Raw genomic sequence first — 27725 nt, forward strand, 5'->3', positions numbered from 1 at the left:
TATGTGTTGTCTTGTAATCGCTATAATCAGAACTGTGATGTGCCATATTAATATTGTGTTTATAAAACTATTGTGGCAAACATCTGTTTTTAGTGTATATCGCCTTGTGTAAAACACATCATCGGTGTGATCTTTACACACCTCATGGTTTCCTGAGGTTCAGTTGTGCAACACTATTACCGACAAGCTGCTATTTACCACTGACTCATGAGCCTTTCAGTCAGTGCGCAGAGTCAACAGCTGATGTTTCACTCTGGTTTACTTTGATCATTCCTCAGTTGAGAGGATGATTAGTGTCAGAATATCCCTCATTAAGCTTGGGTTGTATCTCATATTTTCTAAGGACCACGGTGAGGGCTGCATTGACGCTGGTAAGTTGGACTTACTTAAGTTCTCCCAAGCCATTTTAAAGCTCCTCATATATGTCTTGTAACTTTATGTGAACTGTGTTGTGTGCAAGGTTGTCAACTGCCAAAACCGAGCATCAGTCTTCTGAACGTAAGAAATGACAAGCAAAGCCTCACAGTGAGGTGGTTAGTAAACCACAGCGGCTTAGTGAGTGACAATTATGAGATCCAAATCGGTCGCACTGAACAGCACACTATAATTTACAACGTGAGTATTTAAAAGGGTTTGATGCAGGTTAAAAGTTCTATGTTGTTACTTTATGGTATTGCCAATCTTACTTTTGACATCCATTTAACTATCACATCATTAATAATTATCAACTGTAATGTAGTTTATCTATACGTCCTGTTTTTGTTAATCTAGAGAAATGCGAGTTACTCTTCCAGAGATTCAGCTGAACACACATGGACATGGATCTCTGATCTTCCTCTTGAGTGTGTCGATCACTCAGTCAGGATACGAAATATCTATAATCAGTCCGTTCCGAGTCCTTGGAGCGACTGGATGACCAACTATGGTGAGATGCTGCTCTCCTCTTCAAGTGTCAATATACTGTATGTGAGTCAAATCTAACCAGATACGTAGACATTTCACTGATGTAGTAATCACTATAGTTGCTTTAAGTGAGTGAGTCTCTCATTCTTTCTCCCTTCCCCTTCATCAATCTTTACATCAGTGTTTCTCAACAGTTGCAGTCATCGCAAATGCCTATTGCCACACATCCAACTCCTACCCTGCTCATAAAAAACTGAGATGACAAACATTTTTATTGTTTATCATTTTTGAAGGCATTGTTCAGCAACACTTTTTCAGATCCTTATAATTTTACTCAACTTGATCTTGTGCGAAGAGGCAACGTCGGGGAGTTTTAAAGGACTTTAGAATATACAAGGGATCGTTGATACAGAACTTCTGCCTCATCAGACTGCACTATAATTGTATACTGTGTCTTGTAGGAGTCAAAGCAGAGGATGAGGCTAAGATCTTCCCCTACGATCGGGTGCTGAGGGAGGGCACCAGTGCCGTCTTCTGCTGTGTTCCCCCTGCAGGAGTCAATATCACAAGCATTGCCTTCAGGGGCAACCAATACCCTCTTATGAGCATTGGAGCCAGAGTGAAGGCCATAACTGTACACAACCTGACTATACCAACAACAGTCATTAAAGTATTGTTACTCAGTTGCAAAGAAACAACAGGAAATAGCAGGCATACCTATAACTATGTCAGCTGTGAGTTTAAATTGACATCTTTTATTATATTTTTTGGTATTCTGTATTCTTTTCATGGAGAACTTGTACATGTGTATAACTCTGCGTGTGTGTATATATATACTGTAGTTCCTCCCCAGAAGCCCAGAAACCTCAGCTGTGCAACCTCAGACATGCTAACGGTCACCTGCACCTGGGATACAGACAGAAAACGAGACCCGCGTGATCGCAACAAGCAGACACACACTCTCCACATAGAGTAAGCATACACTGTGCACACATTACCAGAAATTCAGGATGCATTTGTAGCAGAATGACAGACGTAGATAGCAGTTTTTTTTCGTCAATATTGGTCCGATATATTCAGCTTCTACCAGCAGACGGACGCTGTGGCGGCCTTGTGGTCAGACCTACTGTGTAGATATTTGTTTTGTTGAGGTACACAGCAAGGCTTCAAATATAAAATCTGTATTTAAATTAGTTGGAGTTACCTCTGCAGGTATCCTCACAGGATACTTACCACTTTTTACGGGACAGAAACTTAAAAACCCAACTATAGATTCATCAAACAATAGATACCATGTCACAACAAACAGTTGTTGGCTGTCTGTTAAGCCTTTTTTTTTTTCCCCTATTCTCTTTGTTTTTAAAAACACAGGAACTCAGACCTGGCTCCTATCAACTGTGAGCAATCATCTTGTACTTTCCCTGCTATGCCACAGCTGCAAGAGTACAACATCAGTGTGGTGGTGACGGATAAACTGGGAGAGGAGACGGAGAGATACAGCTTCAACATCTCTGACAGAGGTCAGAGGTCATGCAAACATATGAATAAAATATGCAATGTGTTGTTTCTATATACTTTACATACTTTCAGTTGTGAATTTGTTTATGTAAAGACCGAGGTAACATTTAACACACCCTATTCCACTCTCATGCAGCCTCAGTTCTTCTGCACAATGTAGTGAAATCATTGTTGAAGTTTTATCAAATATGTTTTTCATGTGTGTGTGTTGTCATTTAGTGATTCCTGTTGTGGAGTTGCACAGAGAGAGCATTGGGGTGACGGATGCCTCCTTGTCCTGCAGCGTTCAGGGGAACTTGACTCGGCTGAACCTCCTCTGTCAGGTTTCTTCAGTCCCGGGCAGCATCACAGAGGTGAATTTAATCTGATTTACCTAAAGTGTTCATACTGCTGAACTGAAAGTCAGACATTTTAGTGCATGTTTTTTAACCTCCCATCTGTGTACCAGCTGAGCTGCAACAGCGTGAGGGGTCTCTGCGAAGTCAAACTGGAACATCTGCTTCCCAACACACGTTATTCCACCAAGGTACGCTGCTCTGTCAGCGAGTGGCTCTGGGGAGAGTGGTCACGGCCTCTGTTCTTCACAACCGGTAAGTATAAAGTGGGTGTCTTACAGGATAGTATGATGTTTACTGGGTGTAGTGAAGCCCAAATTCAATGAAGGAAGGTAGGCAGAACGTGACACTGACATGGTATCCTCTATTGGACTGAGGGGTGTATTACACACTGTAGCTTGATAGAAGCAGTTTAGCCAGCAATACTACGCATCAACACATTGGGTCAAGTCCAAACTTAAAATCTTGTTTTCGTACATACAACAAGTATGCTGGTTCTGGTATTGACTGATCGTCTTGTCTGTGATGTTTTGATCAAATAATTCCTCTCAGATCCTTTGGTGACCTTGGACCTTTGGAGGAGAATACAGCAGCTGTCTGACTCACACAGTCGTCAAGTTACTCTGTTGTGGAATCCGGTAAGCTTTTCTCCAGTTGGGTTATTTTGGCACAAATAAATGGTTGGTATAGCACCCAAACTCTTTGTTTGGTATTAGGGAATATACTGTTTGTCATGAACCATTTCCACTCTTCATGAACCCACTATATTCTCAGCATATTGTTGGCACAGCAGCCACAGTAAACATCCAAAGCTACACAGTTCAGTGGTCACAGGAAGGCCAAACCAGTACACAGTCGAAGGACAGCGGACAGAGCCAGGCAGAGGTCTCCATCGGTCCAGGAAAGTGTGACTTCACTGTCCAGGCTGTCCTCCACAGCGGCTCCTCCGTCCCTGCACACATCACCATCCCTCCGATGGACCACACAGGTAAACAACATCCGTGGAGTCGGCCGAGAGCAGCCTTTCTCTGAGACAGGACCTCTAAAATAGAGACATTAATAAAGCTTGTATTCCTGAAAATGTGATTTAATCTTACAGCATTTATACTGTTATTGTTAAGTTTGTGCATCTCTCAGCTGGATGTCTTAGAAATATGTGAACAGCTAAAATGTGACTTAAAAAAAACAAACTTTGCTGTAGCAACTAGCTGAACGATTATTCAGCATTGTCTGTTGTTCCATGTTGTTCCTTTATTTTGTTTTTGAATTCACCTACTTTTCTAGTTGTAGCACTGCGAACACTAATAATAGGAGTTGCAAACAAACTGCATGTTAATCCTGCTGCACTGAGCAGTTTGACATAAATAGATATAAAGTGAATGAAATGTGTTTCTCTGTTCAGAAAAACCTCCAGCACAGAAGCGGCTGAGCAGCACCACAGCTGGTGGTTTCAATCTGTCGTGGGATGAGCGAAGCAGTCTCACCTGCGACTACGCCGTGGAATGGTGCACCCTGGGAAATGCAGTGCCGTGCACTCTGCAGTGGATAAAGGTGCCAGAGGGAAACGACACACTGTTTCTCCCTGCAAGTAAGTTGTTGATTTTTTTTTTTTTCTTAAGTGCCCAGTGTAAACATTTTTTTTTTTAAGCCTATTTTGTCATTAATTGTTATTTATTTTTTATTTTGTAGGACATTTCAAAGCAGGTTGCAGATATACATTTAATATCTATGGATGCACAGAAGATGGACACAGACTACTCGAGATACAGACCGGATACTCACAGGAGCTGAGTGAGTGAGCGAGAGTGAGAGTGTGAAAAAGTAGAAGAGGGGTTTAAGGTACAGTCCTGAGCAAAAATATTTTGGCACTAAAAGTGAAGTGAAGATAAATGGTTTTAATGTAAAACAAAAACTAAAAACATCTTGATACAATCGATATTTATATGGTCACCTCTTGCCTTTAAAACAGCACCAGCTCTCTTTGGTGATCTTGCGCAGTTTTTCAAGGTGCGTGGTTGATAGATATTTCAGCTGAGTGGAGATCTTGCTGCAGTTCCTCTGTGAATTTAGGCTGCATCAATGTCTTCTGTCTCTTCGTGTGAACCCAGACTGACTCCATGATGTTGAGATCAGGCTCTGTGGGAAGTCAGACCATCTCTTACAAGACTCCTTGTTCTTCTGTTTTCCTGTAGATTGTTGTTTTAGACTCTGCGTGTATGTTTCAGGTCAGGTGTGGGAGATCGCTGTAGAACCCACATCTAAATAAAACTCTTACTACGGTGTGGTAGCTAAAGTTTTGACACGTATGCAGAGAGGAGCAGAGAAAAGACAGCAATGCAAATGATTCTGTAATTAGTCCGTGAACACCAGGTTTACTTTTGCAAAGGAAATAACAAAACAAAAGAAATCTGTACGGACATCATGCAGAGAGTTCCTGTAGTTTTCCGTCGGTTGGGGAAGTTGTATTTTAGCTGCCTGCTTTAAGTCTGCTGTTTTATTTCTAACTCATTCTTTCGGTCTTCCTTCCTCATCACCATCTCCTTTTCCTCAGAATCTGTACAGTCACCCATATTGGTTGAACCTGTTCACAGCACTTCCTCATCTGTGACACTGGTGTGGCATTACAATGAAGATGATCCAGCTCAGCCGGCCTTCATCACTGGTTACCTGGTTACAGTGCAGGAAGGAGGACCTGATATGCTGCCGGGTCGAGCTGCAAGTGAGTGCAGAGGAACGTTCCCAGTGCTGATAAATTCTTCCATCTTAATTACGGTGTTATAAAACAAAATATGACTGCTATGAATAAAATAACAGATGAGGACTTATCCATATGTTTACATTGATTTGGTTGTTAGAGGCAGTCTGACTTTAACACTGGTTTTAGTTACACTCGAGTTAGGATGCTGCTCAATAAAATAATGTTTACAATCTTGTGTGCATCCAAGATTTCTTCAACGTGTCGGTGGTAGACCCGCAGCAGAAGTCTGTAACCATAGACGGTCTGCAGCAGAACCAAGAGTATGTTTTCTCTTTGAGTGTTCTCACTAAAGACGGGCCCGGACGACCGACCAGCATCACCATCAGGACCAGGATCAACTGTGAGCTTCGTGGCATCCGGCACAGTCGCAGAAATACAATATTGTTCTCTGAAAATCTTCACCAAAATGAATCGAATCCCGGGACACAAATTGTACTAGTTAACTGTGTAAACTGCTCATCTTCCGTTTCCTCCTGTAGATGCTGCTTACTTGGCCAAGATACTGCCCCCCCTCTTGTTACTGCTCGGCTGCACCATTCTCCTGTGGTCCCAAAGAAAAACGTGAGTCACATCATCTTCAAAGCTTCAGATTAATCCTTGAAGAGGAAGAACTACAGTGGAGCCTCTCTCCTCCAACCTTTTTTTTTTTTTTTTTTCTTTACTCTGTTTCTCCTCCAGGCTGAAGAGGAGGCTGAGGGAGATATTTGCGTATCCTCCTGGTATGAACATTAAAACTCCCGAGTTTGACAACTTCCTGTATGAGGTAAGACCAAAACCACAGAGACAGGCAAAGCATGCACTGAGAGGAAACAAACTATTTATTGCTAAGAGATGATTACCACACAAATATTTCAAAACTACTCAAGGATCAACAACAATCCATTGTCAACTCTTGTCTTTGCATAAGTTATTCCCTGGAAGTAAATTTGTGTGTGTGTGTGTGTGTACGTTTAGGCTCACACATTTATTATCAATCATATATTCATTTTAGTCATTTATTTTCCTTATGTTGACATTATTATTTTTTTCCTCTGCGTCTTTGTCCAGACTGATCAGAGGCTGCGGTCTCAGGAGGTGGAGGAGTGCATCAGCTGTGACGTTGAGATCGTGAATATCAGACCTCCCCTGAATGAAACGACCTCATCGAGAGATCCTGAACTCACCGACACTCTGCGCTCTCCAGGTTCCCGGACCGTGAACACTCTCTGCGCGCCGCTCCAAACAGACTACATTCCACAGTCAGCCACGCTACTCAAAGACCAACCGGCTTCGGAGCAAATAACGTGGGCCTCTAACAGGAGTTACTTGTGCACCACGGTGGAGAACTTCTCCGAGCTACAACAAATTACATTCAGTAATTTCAAATCCCGCTTTGAACCCTCCGACGGTCTGCAGGAATCATTCAGTATCGTACATGATTACATCTCCAATGAAACTAAATACCAGAGCTAAAATTCTACGTCGTGTTTCATTTGTCCATTTATGGAGTATAAATATTGTAAGTCTAAACTTTTGTATTTAATCTAGAAAAAATTATAACAATTCTGTATTTTCACTTCAAAAAGGAATTTGTTGGTGCCGTTACATGTGAAAATGTTTGCAGCGGCGGAAAGAGGAAGTTACTGTAAAGATTTTGCTAAATCGTGAAGAAACTACCGATTTTTATCTGCAGGATGTAACTGGTTGCATTGATAAAGCAGCTGAACACATCAAGCAGATGAAGAAGACGGACACACAACCGAGAGGTGTGCTACTGTTCTGAACTTTCCTTTAAAAACGCTTTTAAACATAAAAATAAAGCAACGAATAATCAGGCAGTGGTAGGATGCTGTCGAAAGTTCTTCTAAATCTCTTTCAAATTTTCTGGTTCGTAACTCGTGGAGCTTCAAGTCAACAGACGCCACCAGCAGACAGTAAAGCTGAGGGAAACGCGGCACCTCCACTTCGTTCCACTCAGTGATGTTTGCGGTTTGATCTTTGGATCTATTAAAAGGATTGTCTTCAGAGGGCAAATTCTGCTCTCACATTTTAGTCCCCACCGTTAAGAACCCGAAACGACCTGCCGAACGAACACGATGTATTTTCAACCTCTTCACACAGAAGTCCTCTGTTGTACTCTCACCCTCACTTTGCTTTGCTTCCTAAAATGGAAACAGAAATGATTGTGTTTACATTAAACTAAAACACAATTGAATATGAATTGCAAATCAGGTGAGGCGATCTGTGTTTTTGTGATGACAAAGTTCGGACATGTGACACTAAAAAGCAGTCGCCCAGAGAGCAGTTTGCAAGATCGCTCTAACAAAATCAAGTTCCAACTTGGTTGTTCTTTACCGTGGCGGTGGCGACACCATGCACTTCCAGAGGACAGCATAGAGTCCGAGTAGAAACGCAATGAACACTGTGGCTGCAATCGCACCTAAAAGCACAAACACATTGGTTTATTGGCACGTGCTGACTTTCACTGATTCAGAAGTTAATCCTTATGTGACCTATGATTAACAACAACAAAAAAACTGTCCGTCTTTGTGCTGACCAGACAAAATCCAGCCACATTATTTTATTCCCAACATTTTGTGAGCTTTATTTACTGGTTCACAGGCGTATTCAGTACCAAATGTTTCTTTTTGACTGCTTAAAAAAAAAAATAAACTGAGCAAAATATTTCTTCTTAAACGGGAACAAAATGAATGAATTTCCTCAAGCTGCCTCCACTCAAAGATTTTTCCTAAATTGGGCTGCAGTGGAGCAGTGATGGGAGCAGTATGCTTCTTACCGTTGGTGTGGCTGTGAAGGGCTACTTCTCATATTTCAATTAGATAAATAGTAGTTTTATAAACTTCACACTTGGCTTTTCTGTCATCTACTCTCCCAAACTTTGAAGTCATCTTTTTGTAGCCAAAGCTCTTAAAAAAAAAAAAAAAAAAGTTTTCCTGGCGCATTTGCCCAAATGGGCAGCTACAAGAAGAAGCATATCTCGACTGAAGTGATTGTTGATAATTGAAAAGGGGATAAAACCACTCAGGAAACACATTGATTAACACCATGTAGAAAGATACTTCATGGAAAATATTACATTTTGTTAAATAATAACTCAAATTTAAACCCACTACAAACAAAACTTCCTGATATTCTGTGACTTGGCCCCCCAAAAAATAATCAAATATCCTGACTTCCTACAGCTTGAATAGATTTCCTTAATCCCCCAATATTCTAGAAAACCCTTCACCAGTGGAAACCCTGAGACCTTTGGGATTTAACTGCCCCTTCCAAACACCTAGTCAGCATGTGCTGAATTTACACTAATCTGAAACAAACCCACAATGTCATCCTGTCCAGAAGAGAGCTGTATGTCGAAACACATCAATACAAGATTACAAGATTGAACCTCCTCAGCATCTGTAACACACACTGTGGGTCAAAATAAGTGCACAGTTTCAGTGGTATCATTATATCACACAGACCTGCAGACCTGAGGTCACCAGAGTACAAAGGTTCTCTAGCACAAGGTTCAAATGATAAGCGAGAAGCAGCTCTGCTACTCTGCGTCAACAAAATATACACACAAAACCTTACGTGCAAACACACACAGAAGAGGTGTGCGTTGTGGAAGTGTTACGTGAATGACAAAAACAAAAACAGAAAATAAATATTTTGGGAAAATCGAAGTTTCCGGTGCTACCAAAGAAAATGGCCCCGAGCTGAAACGGGTCCCGCCGAGTGTGTGTGTGAAGATTTTGTACAAAAGTGTGTCTCACCGGGTATGATCCCACTGCTCCTGGTTAAAGAGTCCTCCGCCCAGGAAGGACGAGTGGCCGCTGCAGTTGAAACTTTATGGAGGAGGAAAATAGAAATACTTGAAACCAACGCAAATGTGTGTGTTTATGGGACACGGTGGCTTACGTAACTATTTCAGTGACACTTTAAAATGCTATTAAAAATGTCCACGCGAGTCTAAAAGGCAAAGATCTAGGATGTGAATGGCTCGTTATTGAGGTTGGTGAACACAATTTTTAAAGCCCCTGCTGACACATTAACTGAAAAGTAACTGATAAATCCTGAAATATGTAGATTTGCAAACAATACCTTTATTCCAAACCAGCTTTAGCAAACTCACGGCGAGCAATGGGTCATGAAACTGGGTCAAAGTTCAGGATTCAAATCTGCGGTCATTATTGAATATTAGAGTTTGGCACAGTACTGTCACGCCACTCCCCTCGTCTCCTTTTCAGTCAGCAACTCCCCTCTCTGATTAACTAATTCCCACCCCACACATGTTGCATGTTTCTTTGATTTTCCCTTTGACACAATGTATAGTTTGCATGTTTTTGACCACTGCACCTTCACCGTTGGACAGAGAGCACTCGACATCATTGGAGCTCTGCTATTTTGTCTTGTGTTTGCCCCTAAAGCCAACACCTACTGCTAAATGCTGAATTGGTATATTTCAAAGTGAAGGCTCTTTTAGTTTGGTATTGAAATGAACATCCAGGCATGACACTGTGAGAGTAAACACACATGTACTTCAGCTTTTTATCAGAACAAATAATAATAATAAAAAAAAGATCCAACTAACTAAGTAGCTATTGAGTATAATCCAGATAAATAGTTCGGGTCTCCCTGGTGACTGTAACTCGAGAAGATGGAAAAGACAAAAGCTCACCATTTCTCTGTTGAACAGTATGTAAAAGCTGTCCTCTGAGATCTGGGTCAACCATCTGAAAAAAAAAAACAACGGCAAAATGTTCATGTTTGAACCAAAAAAAAAAAAAAAATGTAGGGAACAGATCACCAAGAGAACAGGACACACTGCCACCGCAACAACTCGTATTGTGCAGATTATCGGCCACTTTATACAATTACATTTGTTAGGGAAGGTGGGGAACGTGAGAAAACAAGGTTTAGTGTAGCATGAGGTGGAAACTTGCAGCAGGAAGTCCAACAATGTGGAAAAATCTGAGGGCCTCGGGCGAAGACGGGAGCGAAGACAAGGAAATATGCAAGAAATTGAAATGCAAAATAGACACATATTTCCAAAACATGTGCACAAAGACAACACTTGTGCCTGTTACTTAAGAGGCAGGAAGAAAAAAAAAAAAAATAGTGCCAGTCCAACTCAGTGCTGTGTCGAGCTTTAGCCCTGGTCAATTCAAGTAAACTACTTGTTTTGGCACATTGCTGTTCACCGGACAGAGAAAACCACGCCGGTTATAGCCGCTCACCCTCGAGCTGTTCCCGTCACTGGTGACAGTCTTGCTCTTGTTTTTCACCTCCATGTCACCACATGTGTGAGGCTGTGCGGTCACAATGTTTTCCTTTCTTTCTCACCTCAGCTGTGCGCTGCAGACGCGCCTCTCGTGCTGCTTTCAAGCGCGTCATTTAAACTCGGATCTTTCAGACAATGTAGTAAACATGTTGATTAAGCCGTCAATGTCATCGATTTGTTATGTTTTTTTTAAATTTTTTTATATTAGACTTTCGGGTAGGCGATATATTTGTACTCCAAAGGGTAAAAACAAATCTAAATAAATTGTTTAGATACTTTTACACGAAGCATCGAAAAGGCCTAACTGATAACCACTTTGTTAGGGAAAATGTATGAGCTGCAACTCCCTGTTAAAGGTAACTTAAAACATTTCCTACAGCAAGTGAAGGTTGCACCAACTTCGCACCTAACCTTCCTGCTGGTGGGACCACACATCCCCACAGGTTTGCTTATAATGAAGATGATGACTGTTGGCTTCATGTTTCTGTACAAAACAACTTTTACTGTAGTGTCACCAGTGGTGGAGGAAGTATTCAGGTTCTTTACTTAAGTGAAAAGTACTAATACAACACTGTGAAAATACTCTGCAAGATAAAGTATACATTCAAAACCTGTCTCAAGTAAAATTAATATTACTGCTGCATTAGGTAGGTAGGTAGGTAGGTAGGTATATACTTTATTAATCCCCGAGGGGAAATTTTAATTAATTAATTAATGTTAATTGGAGAGCTGTAATTACTTAAGTTTGAGCTTATTTGAACTACTTTATGTACTTTAAAATAAACAATCTAGAGTAATGACATATTCTATAATAATTATCATGTTTGTATCGCATCTGCTCTGAGAACCATGTACATGTAAATAGTCTAAAAGCTCAGAAAAACAATGCATTTTACAGCAAATATAAGTGGGTTTTAAAAATAGTTCATTTAGCTTAAAAAGTAGGAAATTTTTCTCAACATATGAAGGAACCTATGATCCTTCTGTTTATAAAAAAAAAAAAAAAATCAAATTCAAACCACATTTGGAGATAAATGGTTTTCACTAGACAAAACGGGTATTAAAAGATGTAATCTTAATCGTAACTAAAGGTGTCAAATGAAGTGGAATAAAATGTGGACGTATAAAGCAGCATCAAAAGGAACAATTCTATTAAAAGTTCAAGTCCCTTATATTTGTACCCAAGTACAGTACTTGAGTAAATGTACTTAGTTAGGATGTTCTGAAACCTCAGAAAAATTACTTCTACATGGACACCTGAAACAATGAAGACACACAAGAAACAATTTTTCTGTTTATCTAAGATTATTTGTCCTGCAACAGTATTGAACACGTCAATGTTCCAAAAACAAAATGTTAATACAGACAGTATGTTATCAGAAGTCTTTGTTTTAAATTTGCAGACCACATGTGGATCAAAAACGTTGAGATGCCGACTGTTCAACAGTAAGGTCGGTGAGATACAGCAGAGCTCTGTACATCTGACAGATGACCAAATTCAACACACCAATTGGAATGTTTTTAAAAGAAGAAATCAAACATATCTCAGAAACACACCCTGGACAAGTTTCATGTGGGACTTGGTTATAAGAATAGCATATACAAAGGTCAAGTTAGTGTTTTATGAGAAATATTTTCATTTATTCTCACACACCAACAGTCTGCAGATATTGCACAAAAAGTTTACAATGTAAAAGCAGAAAAGAGCAAATTCAGACCCCACACACAAGCACTGTCCTCACATCAGACACACAGGCACTCGACACGAACGCAGCTGGATGTTTCACACCAGCGACTCGAACACACAAACAGCAGAGAGAGCAGAGAAACACCTAAAATACACAACCAAAAAGGCATCGCTTCATCTTAAACCCACCAGCAGATCCTGGGGGGAAGTTTCTCAGACCGAAATGGAAAGCAAACGCTGCTCACAGCGAAACGACGTCAGCCGTGGAGTGTCTGGAAGAAAGAGCGGGATGTCCGTCCTGACATACGGCCTGCTCAAGTGTCATGCGTGTTGGATACCAGAGCGAAAAGCATGGCTACGTTACACAGTAAAAGAGATGAAACAGGACATGGAGGAGGTTACGCGTTAGCCACACTGCGATAAGGCTGCATCTATGGCAAACATCTTTATACGCTTTACGTCTAATCTCCCACTTCTCACCAGCTTCAAGCATTTGCATCATTCGATAACACCATCATTCAAAGTGGGAATGTTGCAGATTTCGTTTAACGCTATCGGACAGAAAAAAAAAAGAGAGAAGAAGTTATGCAACTAAATCCGGTAGACCAACTATGTTTAAAAATCACCGTAAAATTGATCTTAATTCTGACATCACGTGTCCGAACAGCCGCTTTGCTCACATTCAAGTTTTTAGGTTGATCTCAACATTGAGGCTCATCTGAACAGCGGAGTAAATAGACGGGGTCACCTAGTGGGCGTTAAAGGCTACACCTGAACGAAAACCAGTTTTAAAAGAACTGCAGCGGTGCCGCGCTGTATGATAAGACTGTGAGATTGTCAGAGTTGCCTCGAAGCAAAAGCACAACTGCGGTTAATACTCTTTCGAAAAAAAAAAAATTCAAGAGATCAAAGTATTAAGATTTGATTCAGTCTGAATAACATTAAATGGTTCGAAGACGTTTTCAAAAAGACACACTACCAATACACAACGTCACACAATTACGTCTCCGGCTGGTATTCAAACACCACAAAGATGTTTACCCCTTGAAAAGGTTACAAAGAATTCAAACGGTACTTTCGTCCCCTGACCCGAACCGCGGCGCTCCTTCAGCCCCCATCAGTCACAATCCAGAGAGGTCAAACTCAGACTGGCCACCTTTTTTTCCTATTTTTTTTTTGTTGGTGGTTTTTTTAATGCTCTCATCCCTGCTCCCCATCTTGGATCGAGACAGCGGCCCGTTCTGTCCTTGTTGAGAGCTGGTGGCTGGTGCATGATGGGAGTTGTAGGAAAAGCAGAAAGGCAGAGAGAGGCGTGTCCTGCGAGGACGAGGCAGTGGCATCACATGATTTCACAGCAGGAGTTCTGTTTCCGCGCCTGCAGGGTGAAGACAAACACGTACACATGGTCTGTAAACATCGGGTGATGACGGGCGCACAGTGCAGCGGCAATCGGGAGAGACGTCAGCACTTACAGTCTTGTAGAAGGCTTTGGACTGGTTCCCCAGGTGCTCCGACTTTGCCACGAGATCATCCAGCTTCTCTCCTCTTTCCAACAGACTTTCCATGGTGTTATGCTGAAGAAAGCAACATATTTCGTTAGGTAGATCCTGCCCAGTGTAAAGACTATTATAGATTAACAATCCGGCCAATAAAACTGGTTTAAGTCGAATTTAAGGTCGGTGGGATCAGACCTGTCCTCCCTCCAAACGCTACAAGGGGTCCGTGTTGCATATTTGCTGTTAACCTCCTGAACTGGAGATCCAACCTTCACCGGTTAGCTGTGCAGATGTGAGAAAGGGGCGTGGCATCGTACTCCTCTTTGTAGCTCTCTTTTGTGACGCTTTTGATGTGCACAGCCCAAAGCAACACCAGCAGTTACTTCCTGGAGAGATTGTCTTAAACTGCTGGCTGTTATGTGTCCCGGATTCACCTGACTGTTGCTCGCAGCTTCAGTTTTCACTGCGATTATATTCTGGAAACTGGGTTCGCATTGTTTGCTCCACGGACCAATCAGCAACAACTGAGGGCGTTTTAAATTGTTCCAACGACGGCAGCGGTGGTAGAGTTTGGGTGGCGGTCAATGCTGATTGGTTACAGGCTGCTATATTAGTCTTTCAAATGAACCCGAGGTCTACGCCCATCAGGATGCAACAACTGGAAACAATCCTCAATGGAACGAGGTCAGACATGAATTCTTGCAGTAAATTTGGGTCTGGGAACACCAGGCTAACCGTTATCCCTATCTTTTTTTTTTTTTAAAGGTATTGTGTCTCCACATCTCCATCTCTCAGTGTGGAGTTTCATAAAACACGTGACACATGATTTCTGAAGAGGTAGGAAGGAAGTCTGAGGACCAAGTTCTGAGCGAACCGTGGCATTTGGAAGGTATCTAGACCTTAAAGTGAAAAGAAACAAGTTCTTTCTCCTCTCGGTTCACTACACCGGTAGTGTGATCTTTCCATATCCAATGTGTGTGTTTTCAGCCATATCGCAATACTAAAAAGAAAAATTCTAATGCTTCCACCCAAGTGAGCAATGTGCATACATAATTAGCCCTGATGAGTGTCGACTACCGTCTGTGCTTGGGGAGGTGGTTTACCAAAATGATCTTTGTCTCATCCAGCTCTGCCTGCACTTTGGTCATTGCATCTGCTTCTCTGGGGTTCTGAGGAAAAAACACAAAAACAAGCAACTTAGCTGTCAAGTATTCATGTATTCTGTGTGGCCGCATTTTGTAAACATGTAGTCTGTGATCGGCCACAAACAGATTCATAAACTTAGTAGACTGTTCTATTATTTCACTTTACCATTGTAGCCACATTACTGGTGAATACAGTGAACCCTCGCTATAACGCGGTTCACCTTTCACGGTCTCGCTGCTTCACGGATTTGCATCGTGCATTGTGTTCTGCATTCTGATTGGCTAAACAGTCTCTCCGCTTCTTCTCTACCTGTTTGTCAATAACGTTGCGGTTTAATATGTACACGTGCGTAAAACAGCTTGCCAAATTAAAAATAATCGATGGTGGCATGTCGGTTTATAAGAATCTTTTTGCCCAGAAGAAAAAAGAGCGACAACAACTACCGATAACTATGTTCTTCTCTCGAAAAACCACACCTGCACCGCCGGCTTTAGAAGAAAGAACCGCTGCAGAGCGGAGTCAGGATGCAGCGGCTCAGTCAGAAGAGCAGTGAAATACACGAGTCACTATTTGTCCTACTGTACTTTGTATTTGTTTTCATAATCATGTTTCATTTCCTCCCGTTCTAATCCAATGACTCGGGTCGCAGTGGGGCGGTGCCGATCTCAGCAATTTGAAGCCTTCAGTTCGTATTGATGATTAAAATTATTATTTTACAGTACAGTAGTTATTTGTAAAAAAAAACATTTATACAGTACTTTTATTTGTTAAACAAATGCTTGGGCTTGTAAAAAGGTTTTGTTCTTTGGTTTCAATGTATTATGGAGTATTTCATTGTATAATAATTGTAAAAAAAATAAAGGTTACTACTTCACGGATTTCACCTATCACGGTTTCTATTTGGAACGTAACCCCCGCGGAAAACGAGGGTTCACTGTATTAATGAAAAATCTCATCATGGAAATATCCCTACGATGTTGTTGCAATATGGATATCGAGATGTTTGGCCAAAAACAGGATCATATTAGTTTCTGTCCACAACGCCCAGCCCTAAGCTCAACGTGACACAAGGAAATGACAAAACGTGGTAATTATGGAGGCACACCTGGTACAGTCATAGTCGAGTCATACTCGGAGGCAATCGGAGTTTTCGTTGACATATTTTCCTACAAGCAGACGATAAACTGACCTGGTATTTAGACAGGTGGATGTCCAGAGCTTTGTAGTTTATGGTTTCGGGATTACCAGAGGGCCAGTCTATACTGTCTACTTGCCTAGAGAACTCCTCTAATACCTAAAAAAAAAAACAACAACAATGAGAACAATCTCAATATTAACTCTGAAAGCTGATAAGTCCATAGTAGTGTGTTTTATGTTTGTATGTATGCCCACCTTTTCGAGCAATGTGAAGCAGACTCTCTGCGGGTATTCAGTGTCTGCGATGACCACGGCGCCCAAGTTGTCATTTCTCACGTACACATGGCACAAGTACTCTGAAAGAGAGAAACCATAGATGGTGTGATCACAACAAACGCGTGTTCCAGCAGCCTTCCTGATGGTACGTGAACCCAGAGTCTGATGCTGGTTCAGAAAAGCAGAAGTGACACGTTTCTTTTTATATAAAGTGTGATTTCTGTACAGACACAGTCATTAAGCATCGGGGCGGCCCTGATATTTGTTAACGGCAGCTTCTTGTTACTTGATACATCAATTTGATAATGCAGCTTGTTTGATGCTGAGGGTCTAAAGTGATCATTGACAGGGGAAAAAAAAAAAAAAATCTTAATTTTAAAACTGGACTGCCTGGTTGTGTCCCTTCTTATCTTTTAATCTTTTTACCTTGTTCTTTGACAGAGGCACGGCTTCCTTGTGATGTTCGCTCAACAATCAAGGCACTGGTGAAGGTCATGAACTCCTGAATACTAAACAGACCAAAACAATAACATCACTCGTGGACAACAGGAGACAGTCAAAAGTCTGCTGGGCGACCGCACAGATCAAACATCAAGATTATTACAGTGACATTAAAAACCCAGCGGTGGTAAGAACACGTTTTAGATCAAAGCGCGTTGATGGAGATGACATGGAGACATGGAGACGAGATGGAGACATGGAGACGAGATGGAGACATGGAGACGAGATGGAGACGACGAGACGACATGAAGACGAGATGGAGACGACGAGACGACATGAAGACATGGAGACGACATGGAGAAGACATGAAGACGACATGGAGACGACATGAAGACGACATGAAGACGACATGAAGACGACATGGAGACGACATGAAGACGACATGGAGACGACATGAAGACGACATGAGACGACAAGGACGCACCTGGAGCGCTGGAAGAAGCTGAAGGAGGAGAGGTCGTAGGCCGCTTTGAGGAGGTTGGCTTTGGTCGCTCCCTTGAAGAGGATGCTGAGGCTGTAGAGCTTCATGTTGCCGCCGGATCAGTTCAGACACAGTCCTGATCTGGACAGAGTCACATGAGGACGTTAATCCTTCATCCACTGACCACTCAAAGACAGAAACTTAACGCGCAGCTTTCAGAGGAGCCGACCGGCGGTAGCTGGGGAGCTCACCGGTCATTGTTATCTTAACGCTCAGCTTAAGTCGAGCTTTTTTTTTTTTTTTTTTCCCCCTCCGGGCGGAGAAGACCATGTTAACTGGTTCAGATCATGACGTGAATGCGGTTTAAAACCCGTCGACGCGTCTTTGAATCCGGTCGAGAGCGCCGCTAGCTCCGCATGCTACCTGGTCTGCGAGGCCGCAGCGAACTTACCGGGAAAGTCTGCAGCAAAACCCTTCGATCCCCGTCAAAACAACCACAACGACCTCTTAGTCCACATAAAGTAAAACTCCTGGGTATGTTTGGCAGATGTCCGCACGCCAAAACACGGTGTAGTTAGCGGCAACTTAACTGTTTGCATTAAGCGCTTAAGAGACCGATCACCCACCACGTCACGGTCCCCAGACGGTCCAACGGGATATTGGCTCCGGCTGAAACAAACACGAGTTTCACGGTTCCTGTTGAATGTAAGATCAAATGTAACGCAATCAGTGGTAGAATGTAGCTGAGTATATTTACTCAACTACCAGAATTGAATTCCTAATGATTATGGGCATTTTATTTTCTAAAGTAATTTTGAAACCTTTGGGTGTGAAGCAAATAAAGAAGAGGAATAAATGATTTGCCAATTAGGTTATAGGTCTAAAATTGTTTAAACATTTTGGTGGTTTTGTGAGTCAGCTGTTTTGTCCACCAAAAACATGGCACCCTCAATTGATGTTTTCTCTTGGTAATCTTGCTCCATTTAACAATTTCCCCCCTGGCCACTTAACTCAGGGTAACTAAGTGTTTTCCATGTCAGAAGTGGGCCTGTTATTCATTTCCCTGGCAACACATTGAAATCATTTTGGCGTGGAAACCACTGAGCCTTTAGGTGCATCTGTTGACAGGTGAGCTGCACCAGGGGGAGAAAGGATTTTTCTTTCTTGGAACTAGTTTTGGTAAAGATATTGAGGCCATATAGTCAGTGAGAAGTTCAGCTTTACGGACCTGGAGATTTGTTTAATATATATATATATTTTATTTTTTTTAGCAGTTTTGTTGCTCAGAAATGTGATGGTTCATCGCTGAAATTAATGTTTGGGTGGAAAATTCAACGTTTTAATCTATTTTCCTCGACTGCTGGATGGCACATTCAGTTTGTGGACTTTAACTGAACTCCAAGAATGAAGACGGATCCACAGGTTTTTACATAATGGATAGTTTTTTAATTAAATGTGTGCAAGAATGAAGTTTATTTTTTTCCCCTTAAAATATCTTTAAGAATGAGAAAAGCTCCGTTTATTTAACATTGTGCCCAGCCTAATGACTTCGTTTCACGGTTTTCCAGCTTGGCCTTGAAAACACTGCAGATATGTAAATGTCTTTGAGAGCTGCCGGGAAGCATTATGTAGATCAAACGCTGGGAATATAATAATGGTCTGTAAGAGGATAACATATTATTTATACTTTATGCACGGGCACCGAGACAAAACACGATAAGAGCAGAAATTTAGGAATCTCCAGTACTCCTGGGAAAAGGAGTGAACTTCCACTGCAGAGCACTAATGGTCGGCAGGACGCTTACGATTTAATCCTCGTGGTGATACGATGGATAAGGTAATGAAATAACTTTTTTTAATTGATTGAGTTGAAAGTCAAGGTTGTCTTTTTATGATGACATGTGGCTTATGATGGACATAGGTCTCCTGGTTGAAACTGATTAAATCACAATAACCCTGTAAAACAAACAATTTTTACATAAATTTTAAATTATGAAGGACAAAAAAAATTATCTAAATGTATGTATGTATGTATGTATGTATGTATCTCTGTCTGTCTATCTATCTATCTATCTATCTATCTATCTATCTATCTATCTATCTATCTATCTATCTATCTATCTATCTATCTATCTATCTATCTATCTATCTATCTATCTATCTATCTATCTATCTATCTATCTATCTATCTATCTATCTATCTATCTATCTATCTATCTATCTGAGTTACTATAAGTTTGTATATGTAAATAAGGTAGTAACCAATAATCTAAATGAACAAACCCAATGCAAAACCACTGATTAAATGTTTGTGAAAAATTCATAACTGTAAATGAAGTAACTAAGTAAGCAAAAACGTAAAATGATTATGAAAGAAAACAGTAAAAGGTAAGTATGGATACAATGCTTTGAGTTTTTAAGCAGTGTTGACATCTGGAGGCCTGCTGCTATAGAGTGGGCCAGTGGCTGCAGTATGGATCTGAAATAGATGAAGGGCACTTTAAAGGAGGCACTTTAAAGAATGGGAAAAAGTAAATAACGAAGTAGGCAGACTTTCAAACAGTCCGTAAGGCTTTGATGGATACAGCAAATGGAGGCGACATCTGACAAGACTGGCTTGAAAGGCTTCCACCTCAATGTGCTAATTTTAATAAAGAGACTTGTGTGCCGCAGTTAACGAGCTGTGACACAAATTCCTTGATGCACAGTGGGGCCTATGTAGTACACTGTAGGCCTACAGATTTTTACATTTCCTTTTCCTGTAGTCGAATAACACAGTTGCTCAGTCTTTGAGGTTTACTTTGGGAGAGACAGCTGGAGATCCATCAGGCCACTCTCTGTGCAAACAGCCCAGCAGGTTAAATTAACTGGATAATCAGCTATTGACAAGCACTTGGCACACATTCATCTCTTTTCCAAAAATTCACGCAATGCAAACTGAGTCTGTGTTACAACTTGCTTATGATTTTAGAAATGTCACCATTTAACATTTCTTGGCATTTTGTAATGAATTGGGTTTTTCCCGCGCTGTAGTCATCTGTTTATCAGAATCAGTCGACATTAAAAAGATTCCTGCTGCTGAAAGTCAGAACTCACACTGGAGCTGATATAAGTATTGACCAACATGTTAGAAACACATTATAACTACATAAAGTTCCTCCTTTTGAGTTGATTTTTAGCCCCTGAGACCAACATGAGATCCCAAACTTTTAAAACAACCCAGATATCTCAGCTGAAGATTGTGGAAATGTGTAGCCTATAAAATGTTTGACAAGACATCTAGAACACCTCAGTTTGTCGTAATGTTGCATCACATATGTTAGATACTTTACTCATTATTATTTGCTGCACAGCTTCTATGAAACAACCAGGAGAAATAAATGTGATCAGTACTGGATGATTTTACTTACAATCTGTGTCATTAGGTTAGAGTTACTCTGGGTTTATTTATAAATCTTGAAGTGAGGACACTGGGTGAAAGGATCAGAGTTACCTCACAGACCAAGGTCAGAACTAAAAATAGCTCTGACCTCTGCTCAGGTAAACTATCAGGGCTGATAAGCACACGAGGCATTCACCTCTAGCATGTTATTATTAGTTTTTGGGGTCATATGCTTAAACCTCTCTATCTCTGTCGGTTGGGTCAACCTTAAGCCACAGGCCACTCATTGCCACATGAAAGCAAAGAATAATTTACCAAACTTAATGTAGTTTTGGTGACCGGTGGTTGTTGAAACCTGCAAGGTATTTCTGCTCTTTCTGTACCAGCTGCAGAGTGTTTAGGTGGGCGCCATCCTTCACTGTTGTTTCGCCCCTTTAATCCCAGGGTGTCTCAGGAAGGTGGGGCAGCTGTCAGGGATGTCTCAGTGCAGCTGGAACCAGACAGACTTCTTCTGTGTGATTTGTCAGTTCCCCTTATTCTTGCCTGTTCTGAAAAGTTTCCTGAAGCCATCTTCTCTCGGTACATATTAAGGCAAGGTTCTCAGTTGCTGACCACAGGGCAATGTCAGGTGTCAGTGTGAGGTCTGACCTCAGTCATTTCCTAAGGCAAAAATAGATTATTCTGAGATGTGTGGGGCAGCTCTGCACCAATTGTACTGGTTGTTACAAAATGGACAAGCTGCTTCCAATGATGTTTGTGCTTCTTGCTCACCAAGACTGTCATGCTCTCAGTGAGATCGGCCAGCGTCCTTAGCAGCGGGTCATGCTGTGTCCTGTAATGACCCTGAATCAAAGTGGTCTTGCAGTCATGCGGTGGAGGTTTACCTGGGCTGCATTACTCTTCTAAGCAAATCAATCAGCCTAGATTATCTGGGATAGTTAGTGTGTCATACATGGCTCGAATTAAAAAACTCAATCTTGCCTAAATACCTTACTTTGTCCATTGCCTATGCTAGTTTTAGCTAACAGACTCTTCCTCCACCCCGTCCCTTCTATGACCACCAACTTCTTTCATTTTTTCATAAATTATTTTGACAGAAGCTTTTGTGGCTTTCCTTAGCTCAGAGAACATCTTCCTTCTTGGATTCTTCTGACGAGTTCTTCAGGCTTTATTTTAGAGATGCTGTTGCCCACACAATCCTCTGCCTTTCATGCTCTGTTTGTGTTGTTTCTGACCAGCTGGTCACCTGCCTAGTCTTCTGCAGTCTGCAAAGCGAGATGTTCCCAAGAATTAGCTTTTGTGCATTTCTTCCAAACAGAGCAGCATTTGAAAGAAACCTTAGAAGTCCAAGACACTTCATGATGCAGCTGTTTGCTTCAGCATCCAGTTTTGCGACTGCTGTTACTTTGAACTTAAACTTATCAGTAATGGGTATTGAGTTGTTCACAGTGATTATTGATTAAATATTGTTATATTACCTTAATTTAACAAGGAAAACATAATTGGACTGAAAAATCTCTTTTTCAAAAGTAGCCTAATCACGATAGAAGCTATTTAGTTGAATCACAGGCAAAGGTTAATACTCTGTGATAGCTTTAATTATCAACCTTTGTAATAGTAAAATATCAGCATTCCTAAAACCTGTAGTTCAAGCATGTTTTATGATTCATGTTTCTATGGTTACTTTAAGGATTTTCTTTTAAAGAAAAAAGTAATCATGTAAATTAAATAGTGATAGAGCTTCTTGTTGAAACAAATCATAGATGAAATGCAGCATATGATATTTTTTTTGCTTCTGCAAAAAAACTGGACCTTTCACAAAGCTTCATTCTTACTTTTTAGAAATTAGGTCACGGGGATTTTTGTTTCTCTTACAAGTTTGCACAGAGGCTGCACTTCTGTCTTTGCATGTGTATGTTTCTGTGTGTGTTTAAACCTCTGTCACCAGATGGGGTGAGACTGAGAAGGGGTGGGCATTTGTGTGTGGTGCGTCCAGCCCACTTCACCTGAGCATAAAAACAGCTGAGGATCTCATTCAGTGGCACTCACACTTCACTGACTCTGCACACACACAGGCTGGACACACACTCACCACACACCTAGAAACACACACAAGCGCATTTAGTCAAACCTGTGAAGATGCCGTGTGTCAATTCTTGTCTCGACCAGATGGTGAAGAGTCCTTGTAGCTACAGTCCTGTGGTTGATAAAATCCTCATGGTAAGATCTGATTTTTGTCTGAAATAGGACTTTCTAGAAGTTCAAGTAATTTCTGCCTGAAAGAATTGCCATGAATTGCCATATTTTATTAGATGAGGTTTTGTCCTTTTTGTAATTAGAAATATGGTTGTAAGAACTCGTTTTGTATCGTTTTTTGTATAGCACCTCACTTGTCTGTTACTCCTTCTAGTTTTCACCATCATTTGAAAATAAGTGAACCCTCAGATTTCACGTTACGGTTCATCAACATTTGTCCTTTTCACATTGTGTAAAACCGAAGAAAAAGTATGGTTTGTGTGCAGCTTCTGACATCCTTCTTTATCGTCTGATGGCAGGTGGATCAGATCCTGTCAGAGTTCAGGTTGAATAAAGAAGAACTAAAAGAAGTCATGAAGAGGATGCAGTGTGAAATGGACAGAGGATTGCGTTTAGAGACGCACGAAAAGGCCAGTGTCAAAATGCTTCCAACTTACGTGTGCTCCACCCCCGAGGGATCAGGTAGATGATCATTGTTGAAAAATAAAACTGCTACTTTTTTAGATAAAATCTAAATGCTTTCAGTACATTATGTGTCCTGTTTTGTTCTGGTAGAGGTGGGTGATTTCTTGGCTCTGGACCTGGGGGGGACAAACTTCCGTGTGATGCTCGTGAAAGTGGGAGAAGATGAGGAGAGGAGCTGGAAAGTGGAGACAAAGAACCAAATGTACTCTATTCCTGAAGATGCCATGACAGGGACTGCTGAAATGGTAGGTGACAAGGATTTATACACATTTCTTTATAGTTGCCCTCTTGTAGAGTGGATATAGCTCTATGGTGACTGCTGACTTGAAATGTTGTGCCGTTATATCTTCCTCTCTGTCTCTGCAGCTATTTGACTATATAGCAGAATGTATGTCTGATTTTTTGGACAAACACCACATCAAGCACAAGAAGCTTCCTCTGGGTTTTACCTTCTCCTTTCCAGTACGACATGAGGACATCGACAAGGTGGGATGTAATGCTGTCCACTGGACATATGTTTAAATAATAAATGAAAAAAACACCCTTTAAGATTCACTTTATTTGCCAGATTTCTAGACGTTCTGCATCTAATATGAAGTTTACACATTTAGAGTTGCCTTTTTTTTTTTTTTTTTTTTTTTTTACAGGGAATCCTGCTTAACTGGACCAAAGGCTTCAAAGCCTCGGGGGCAGAAGGAAACAATGTTGTGGGTTTACTCAGAGATGCAATCAAGAGAAGAGGGGTGAGTGACTATGTATTAGAATTATTGTTTTTTCTTAATAAATAACACAACACAACAACACCTATATACAGCTGGAGGACTCTAACCCATTATGATTTGGTGTTGTCATATAGGACTTTGAAATGGATGTGGTTGCCATGGTGAATGACACAGTAGCCACCATGATTTCCTGTTACTACGAGGATCGCAGCTGTGAAGTTGGGATGATTGTTGGTAATACGTTTTAAACACACATATGCTCATATGCACCAATGACTCATAAGGATGCAGACCATCTAAGGTTTGTATTATTGCTTTTTCTTACCAGGTACTGGTTGTAACGCATGTTACATGGAGGAGATGTGGACTGTGGAGCTGGTAGAAGGAGAGGAGGGCCGGATGTGCGTGAACACAGAGTGGGGTGCGTTCGGAGACAACGGGGAGCTCGAGGAGTTCAGGCTGGAGTACGACAGAGTGGTGGACGAGACCTCAGTTAACCCCGGACAGCAGCTGTGAGTAGAAGGATCCATTCAGTTCAAACATTCACACAGACATGTCACACAATCTTCCAGCTTCATTTACTGAGTGCACTTGTGACAAGAGTCCAATCAAGTTATCTGTTTGTGAAGCTCAAAGTGGTTGGCATGGAGTGTAAAACTCGGACTGTGGTTTCAATCATGGCTCCGTCTCTCTCGCTCTGTTTTTTTCTGAATTAATCACCGTTCTCTGGCAGTACTCACCTGACTCTCACCTGAGCTCTCTGTGTAGTTGCCAAGCTCCCAGCTGTTTTTCCTCAGGATGTTTGTAAATGGCCGGAGCCCTCATACGTGAGTGGTCAGTCAGCGGGTGGGGGTGTCAGATTAATGATCCCTCTCAGTGCCTGTCAGCCTAATGGCTGTTTACCTTTTTTACTGGCAGCCCCCTCACACAGACGACTGCTGAGCCCAGCCTCATTCAGCCTCTTTAGCCTTGACGTTTGCCTTTCTCTCCTCCTACTTCTTTCCCAGCCCTCATCTTGTAGGGAAAGACAGTTTTTGTTATGTGTTTTATGATGCGCACATCCTTCCTCTTTCTTCCACCATTCCAACAATAATTTTTCCTCCTATCAACATTCCTCTGTTTCTAAAGTTACCCTGTCTCTTCTTTTGTCCTCATATAGATATGAGAAGCTGATCAGTGGGAAGTATATGGGCGAGCTGGTGAGGCTTGTTCTGATGAAGCTGGTGAATGAGGACCTGCTGTTCAACGGCAAAGCCTCGGAGCAGCTGAAGACACGTGGCAGCTTTGAGACGCGCTATGTCTCACAGGTGGAGAGGTGAGCGTCTGTGAATTCCACACTTCTCCACCACCTTGAGAAAACTACATTTTATTTTCATTGCCTATAAAAAAAAAACTTGACAAAAGATAAGATATGATAAGACATTATTTGGCCATGCAAATATTGAATTTAAATGATAACAGGTGGAAAAAAAGCAACAGACTTGCTGATGACATGAGTTTGTATCAGTGTTGATAGAGATTATGGAGATGAGTTGGTTTTGTTTCACTTACACTTAGTATTTTCTGCAGTATTTGTAGAATATAGAGAAAAGAAGAAAAAACACAAAACATTGGGCATTTTTGGATTATATAAACATGGCAGTAGTATTATGAACGAAGAATATAGTGGAACCAAAGATTTATTTTCAAAATTTGCATTTTCAAAACACTACATAATGTGCATTGTGCCTCAACAAACACTTTTTGCCTTTTGTGATTTCTTTCAGTGACTCTGAGGACAGAAAACAAATCTACAATATCCTGTCCTCACTGGGCGTTCTGCCCTCAGAGCTGGACTGTGACATCGTGCGTCTGGTCTGCGAGAGTGTCTCCACTCGTTCTGCTCACATGTGCGGTGCCGGGCTCGGTGGTGTGATTAACCTGATGAGGGAGCGACGCAGCCAGGAAGTCCTGGAGATCACAGTGGGGGTCGACGGGTCTGTCTACAAGTTGCACCCATGGTGAGCAAGGCTTGTTTTTTTAGACTTTTTAATATATCTCTTTTCTGAATATGAAAGTGAATAGAGAGATTTTGTAATTAAAATGATCTTTTGCAAAGCTAAAGCCAAACCTAGCAATCTAATAAATAATGTCCTCTTATTACCTATATGGCCCCAAAAAACTCAAATGTACCACTGACTACATTAAATGAGAATCAAGTTGCAGGGCCTGCAGTAATATTCAATCATATAGGGAGAAATGCATTGGGAAAAAGCAAAGATATGTTCCCTTTTAAAGCCTCTTCCTCTTTGTAAAACAGTTTAAGAATTAGGGACTCAGTGAATGCTTGTTTTCCTTAAATCCACTGTATTACAGAAAATAAATTAGAGTCTAAATTAGACTTCGATAACTAAGCATTGGGGAAGAAGTGAAAAACTGTGATGGAGATCTGACTGACACGGACTGATTGTTTCTGTATCCCAGTTTCCGCGAACGGTTCCATAAAGTGGTGAGGGACCTCACGCCTCACTGTGAGATCACCTTCATCCAGTCGGATGAGGGCAGCGGGCGTGGAGCAGCCCTCATCTCAGCAGTGGCCTGTAGGATGGCTGCATGCATGCTGACACAGTAAAGGGAGATATGCACTGAGCTGTCTCCTGGCAGGACAGCAGTGAAGAAAGCCTGAACTCTGATCGGAGAGCGTTGATGACATGTCGTCCACAGATGTGCGGCTATTGCCTTTTGCCGGCTCCGAGGGATGTTTGTCTGCAAACTGAGTACTCATCGCTGGAAGATCTAAGGACAAGAAAGCATCAAAGAACTTGTGTTATTTACTCTATCTGATAGTTTTAGACCAACTTGTAGCAACTTCAATGTTTCTGAACTTTAAGAACTGGTTTACTGCTGAACCCAAAACATTAAGTAGCATGAAAGCTCATTTAAGATACATGCTCCTGGTGTGACACTGCCTGTTGGTAGAGTGGCCTGTAGCCTGGCTGATATATTATTGATGATAGTGTTTCATAATATCAGAGTAAACACAAGGGTTTTGTAAATGCTGTTGTAAATTATGACTAAATCAAATTCATTGCTTTGTTGTGTAATTCCTGTTTGTCAGCAATGAAATATTTGTTTGGTATTGTATATTTCAATTTCATATTTACAACTTATATGTGTTAGCCAGTATGTAGTTTTTCTTATGTGCATAATGAAATGTGCTTTGGATGTGAATACGCTTAACTGTAAATAAAACTGCTTAATTAAACTATTGCATTTTAAATTTGTTTTTTGTTGTTGTTGTTATTTTTTTTATTATGACTTTTAATGCTCTAGCTGAAATGTACTTGCAAATCTCAGTGTTGTGACTTATTGGTTATATCTGTGACATCTTATAACTGCAATTCCAAGTTTGAGAAAAAGGTCTCATTAAAACATAAAATAATATAAACATAATATCTTCTAAGAAATAATCCATTG

General features: G+C 41.1%; 4 protein-coding genes across 6 annotated transcripts; 2 read left to right on the plus strand and 2 right to left on the minus strand.

Annotated features, from left to right (window-relative positions):
- The first annotated feature begins 286 nt into the window (after positions 1-286).
- osmr (oncostatin M receptor) lies at positions 287-6966 on the plus strand. The gene is made up of 17 exons (XM_069707852.1): positions 287-371; positions 461-615; positions 772-925; positions 1365-1637; positions 1746-1875; positions 2275-2423; positions 2641-2774; positions 2870-3011; positions 3309-3394; positions 3531-3744; positions 4159-4344; positions 4446-4547; positions 5308-5475; positions 5702-5854; positions 5994-6075; positions 6193-6277; positions 6562-6966. The coding sequence occupies exons 1-17, from the start codon at positions 287-289 to the stop codon at positions 6964-6966; spliced, it is 2703 nt and encodes a 900-aa protein (XP_069563953.1).
- Positions 6967-7570: 604 nt separating this feature from the next.
- LOC138626300 (uncharacterized) lies at positions 7571-10824 on the minus strand. Of its 2 annotated transcripts, XM_069707853.1 has the most exons (6): positions 10737-10824; positions 10178-10232; positions 9273-9344; positions 8837-8925; positions 7849-7933; positions 7571-7655 (listed from the first exon to the last, which is right to left on the minus strand). In XM_069707853.1, the coding sequence occupies exons 1-6, from the start codon at positions 10788-10790 to the stop codon at positions 7639-7641; spliced, it is 372 nt and encodes a 123-aa protein (XP_069563954.1). In that variant the 5' UTR covers positions 10791-10824; the 3' UTR covers positions 7571-7638. The 2 variants fall into 2 exon arrangements, with proteins under 2 accessions (XP_069563954.1, XP_069563955.1); XM_069707854.1 differs by lacking the exon at positions 8837-8925.
- Positions 10825-13645: 2821 nt separating this feature from the next.
- ykt6 (YKT6 v-SNARE homolog (S. cerevisiae)) lies at positions 13646-18090 on the minus strand. 2 transcript variants are annotated; one of them, XM_069707856.1, is made up of 8 exons: positions 17896-18090; positions 17448-17585; positions 16949-17031; positions 16502-16602; positions 16299-16403; positions 15041-15132; positions 13940-14041; positions 13646-13842 (listed from the first exon to the last, which is right to left on the minus strand). In XM_069707856.1, exons 2-8 carry the CDS (start codon positions 17549-17551, stop codon positions 13668-13670), a joined length of 762 nt encoding a protein of 253 aa, XP_069563957.1. In that variant the 5' UTR covers positions 17552-17585; positions 17896-18090; the 3' UTR covers positions 13646-13667. The 2 variants fall into 2 exon arrangements, with proteins under 2 accessions (XP_069563957.1, XP_069563958.1); XM_069707857.1 differs by having other exon boundaries at positions 13707-13842; positions 15067-15132.
- Positions 18091-22965: 4875 nt separating this feature from the next.
- Positions 22966-27495, plus strand: gck (glucokinase (hexokinase 4)). The gene is made up of 10 exons (XM_069707855.1): positions 22966-23046; positions 23382-23544; positions 23638-23792; positions 23914-24033; positions 24195-24290; positions 24404-24503; positions 24598-24781; positions 25429-25584; positions 26036-26269; positions 26733-27495. The coding sequence occupies exons 1-10, from the start codon at positions 22966-22968 to the stop codon at positions 26878-26880; spliced, it is 1437 nt and encodes a 478-aa protein (XP_069563956.1). The 3' UTR covers positions 26881-27495.
- The last annotated feature ends 230 nt before the right edge of the window (positions 27496-27725 follow it).

Source organism: Brachyistius frenatus, unplaced genomic scaffold, assembly GCF_029030835.1.
Source record: "Brachyistius frenatus isolate BFR_SWC_R1_liver_20210118 unplaced genomic scaffold, ASM2903083v1 Contig_72, whole genome shotgun sequence".
Classification (NCBI taxonomy): domain Eukaryota; kingdom Metazoa; phylum Chordata; class Actinopteri; family Embiotocidae; genus Brachyistius; species Brachyistius frenatus.

Excerpts from the sequence above, each read along its gene's own strand:
- gck (XM_069707855.1), top strand. The coding sequence starts at position 22,966 with ATGCCGTGTGTCAATTCTTGTCTCGACCAGATGGTGAAGAGTCCTTGT. Across the intron at positions 24,034-24,194 it reads GACATGAGGACATCGACAAG|GGAATCCTGCTTAACTGGAC; the intron begins GTGGGATGTAAT and ends TTTTTTTTACAG. Across the intron at positions 24,504-24,597 it reads TGAAGTTGGGATGATTGTTG|GTACTGGTTGTAACGCATGT; the intron begins GTAATACGTTTT and ends TTTTCTTACCAG.
- LOC138626300 (XM_069707853.1), bottom strand. The coding sequence starts at position 10,790 with ATGGAGGTGAAAAACAAGAGCAAGACTGTCACCAGTGACGGGAACAGC. Across the intron at positions 10,233-10,736 it reads GTGACGGGAACAGCTCGAGG|ATGGTTGACCCAGATCTCAG; the intron begins GTGAGCGGCTAT and ends TTTTTTTTTCAG. Across the intron at positions 8,926-9,272 it reads GAGCAGTGGGATCATACCCG|TGTGTGTTACAGATGCTGAG; the intron begins GTGAGACACACT and ends TTTGACCCACAG.
- ykt6 (XM_069707856.1), bottom strand. The coding sequence starts at position 17,551 with ATGAAGCTCTACAGCCTCAGCATCCTCTTCAAGGGAGCGACCAAAGCC. Across the intron at positions 16,404-16,501 it reads GCTTCACATTGCTCGAAAAG|GTATTAGAGGAGTTCTCTAG; the intron begins GTGGGCATACAT and ends TTTTTTTTTTAG. Across the intron at positions 14,042-15,040 it reads CACCTCCCCAAGCACAGACG|CATAACACCATGGAAAGTCT; the intron begins GTAGTCGACACT and ends TGCTTTCTTCAG.
- osmr (XM_069707852.1), top strand. The coding sequence starts at position 287 with ATGATTAGTGTCAGAATATCCCTCATTAAGCTTGGGTTGTATCTCATA. Across the intron at positions 2,424-2,640 it reads CTTCAACATCTCTGACAGAG|TGATTCCTGTTGTGGAGTTG; the intron begins GTCAGAGGTCAT and ends GTTGTCATTTAG. Across the intron at positions 3,395-3,530 it reads TTACTCTGTTGTGGAATCCG|CATATTGTTGGCACAGCAGC; the intron begins GTAAGCTTTTCT and ends CTATATTCTCAG.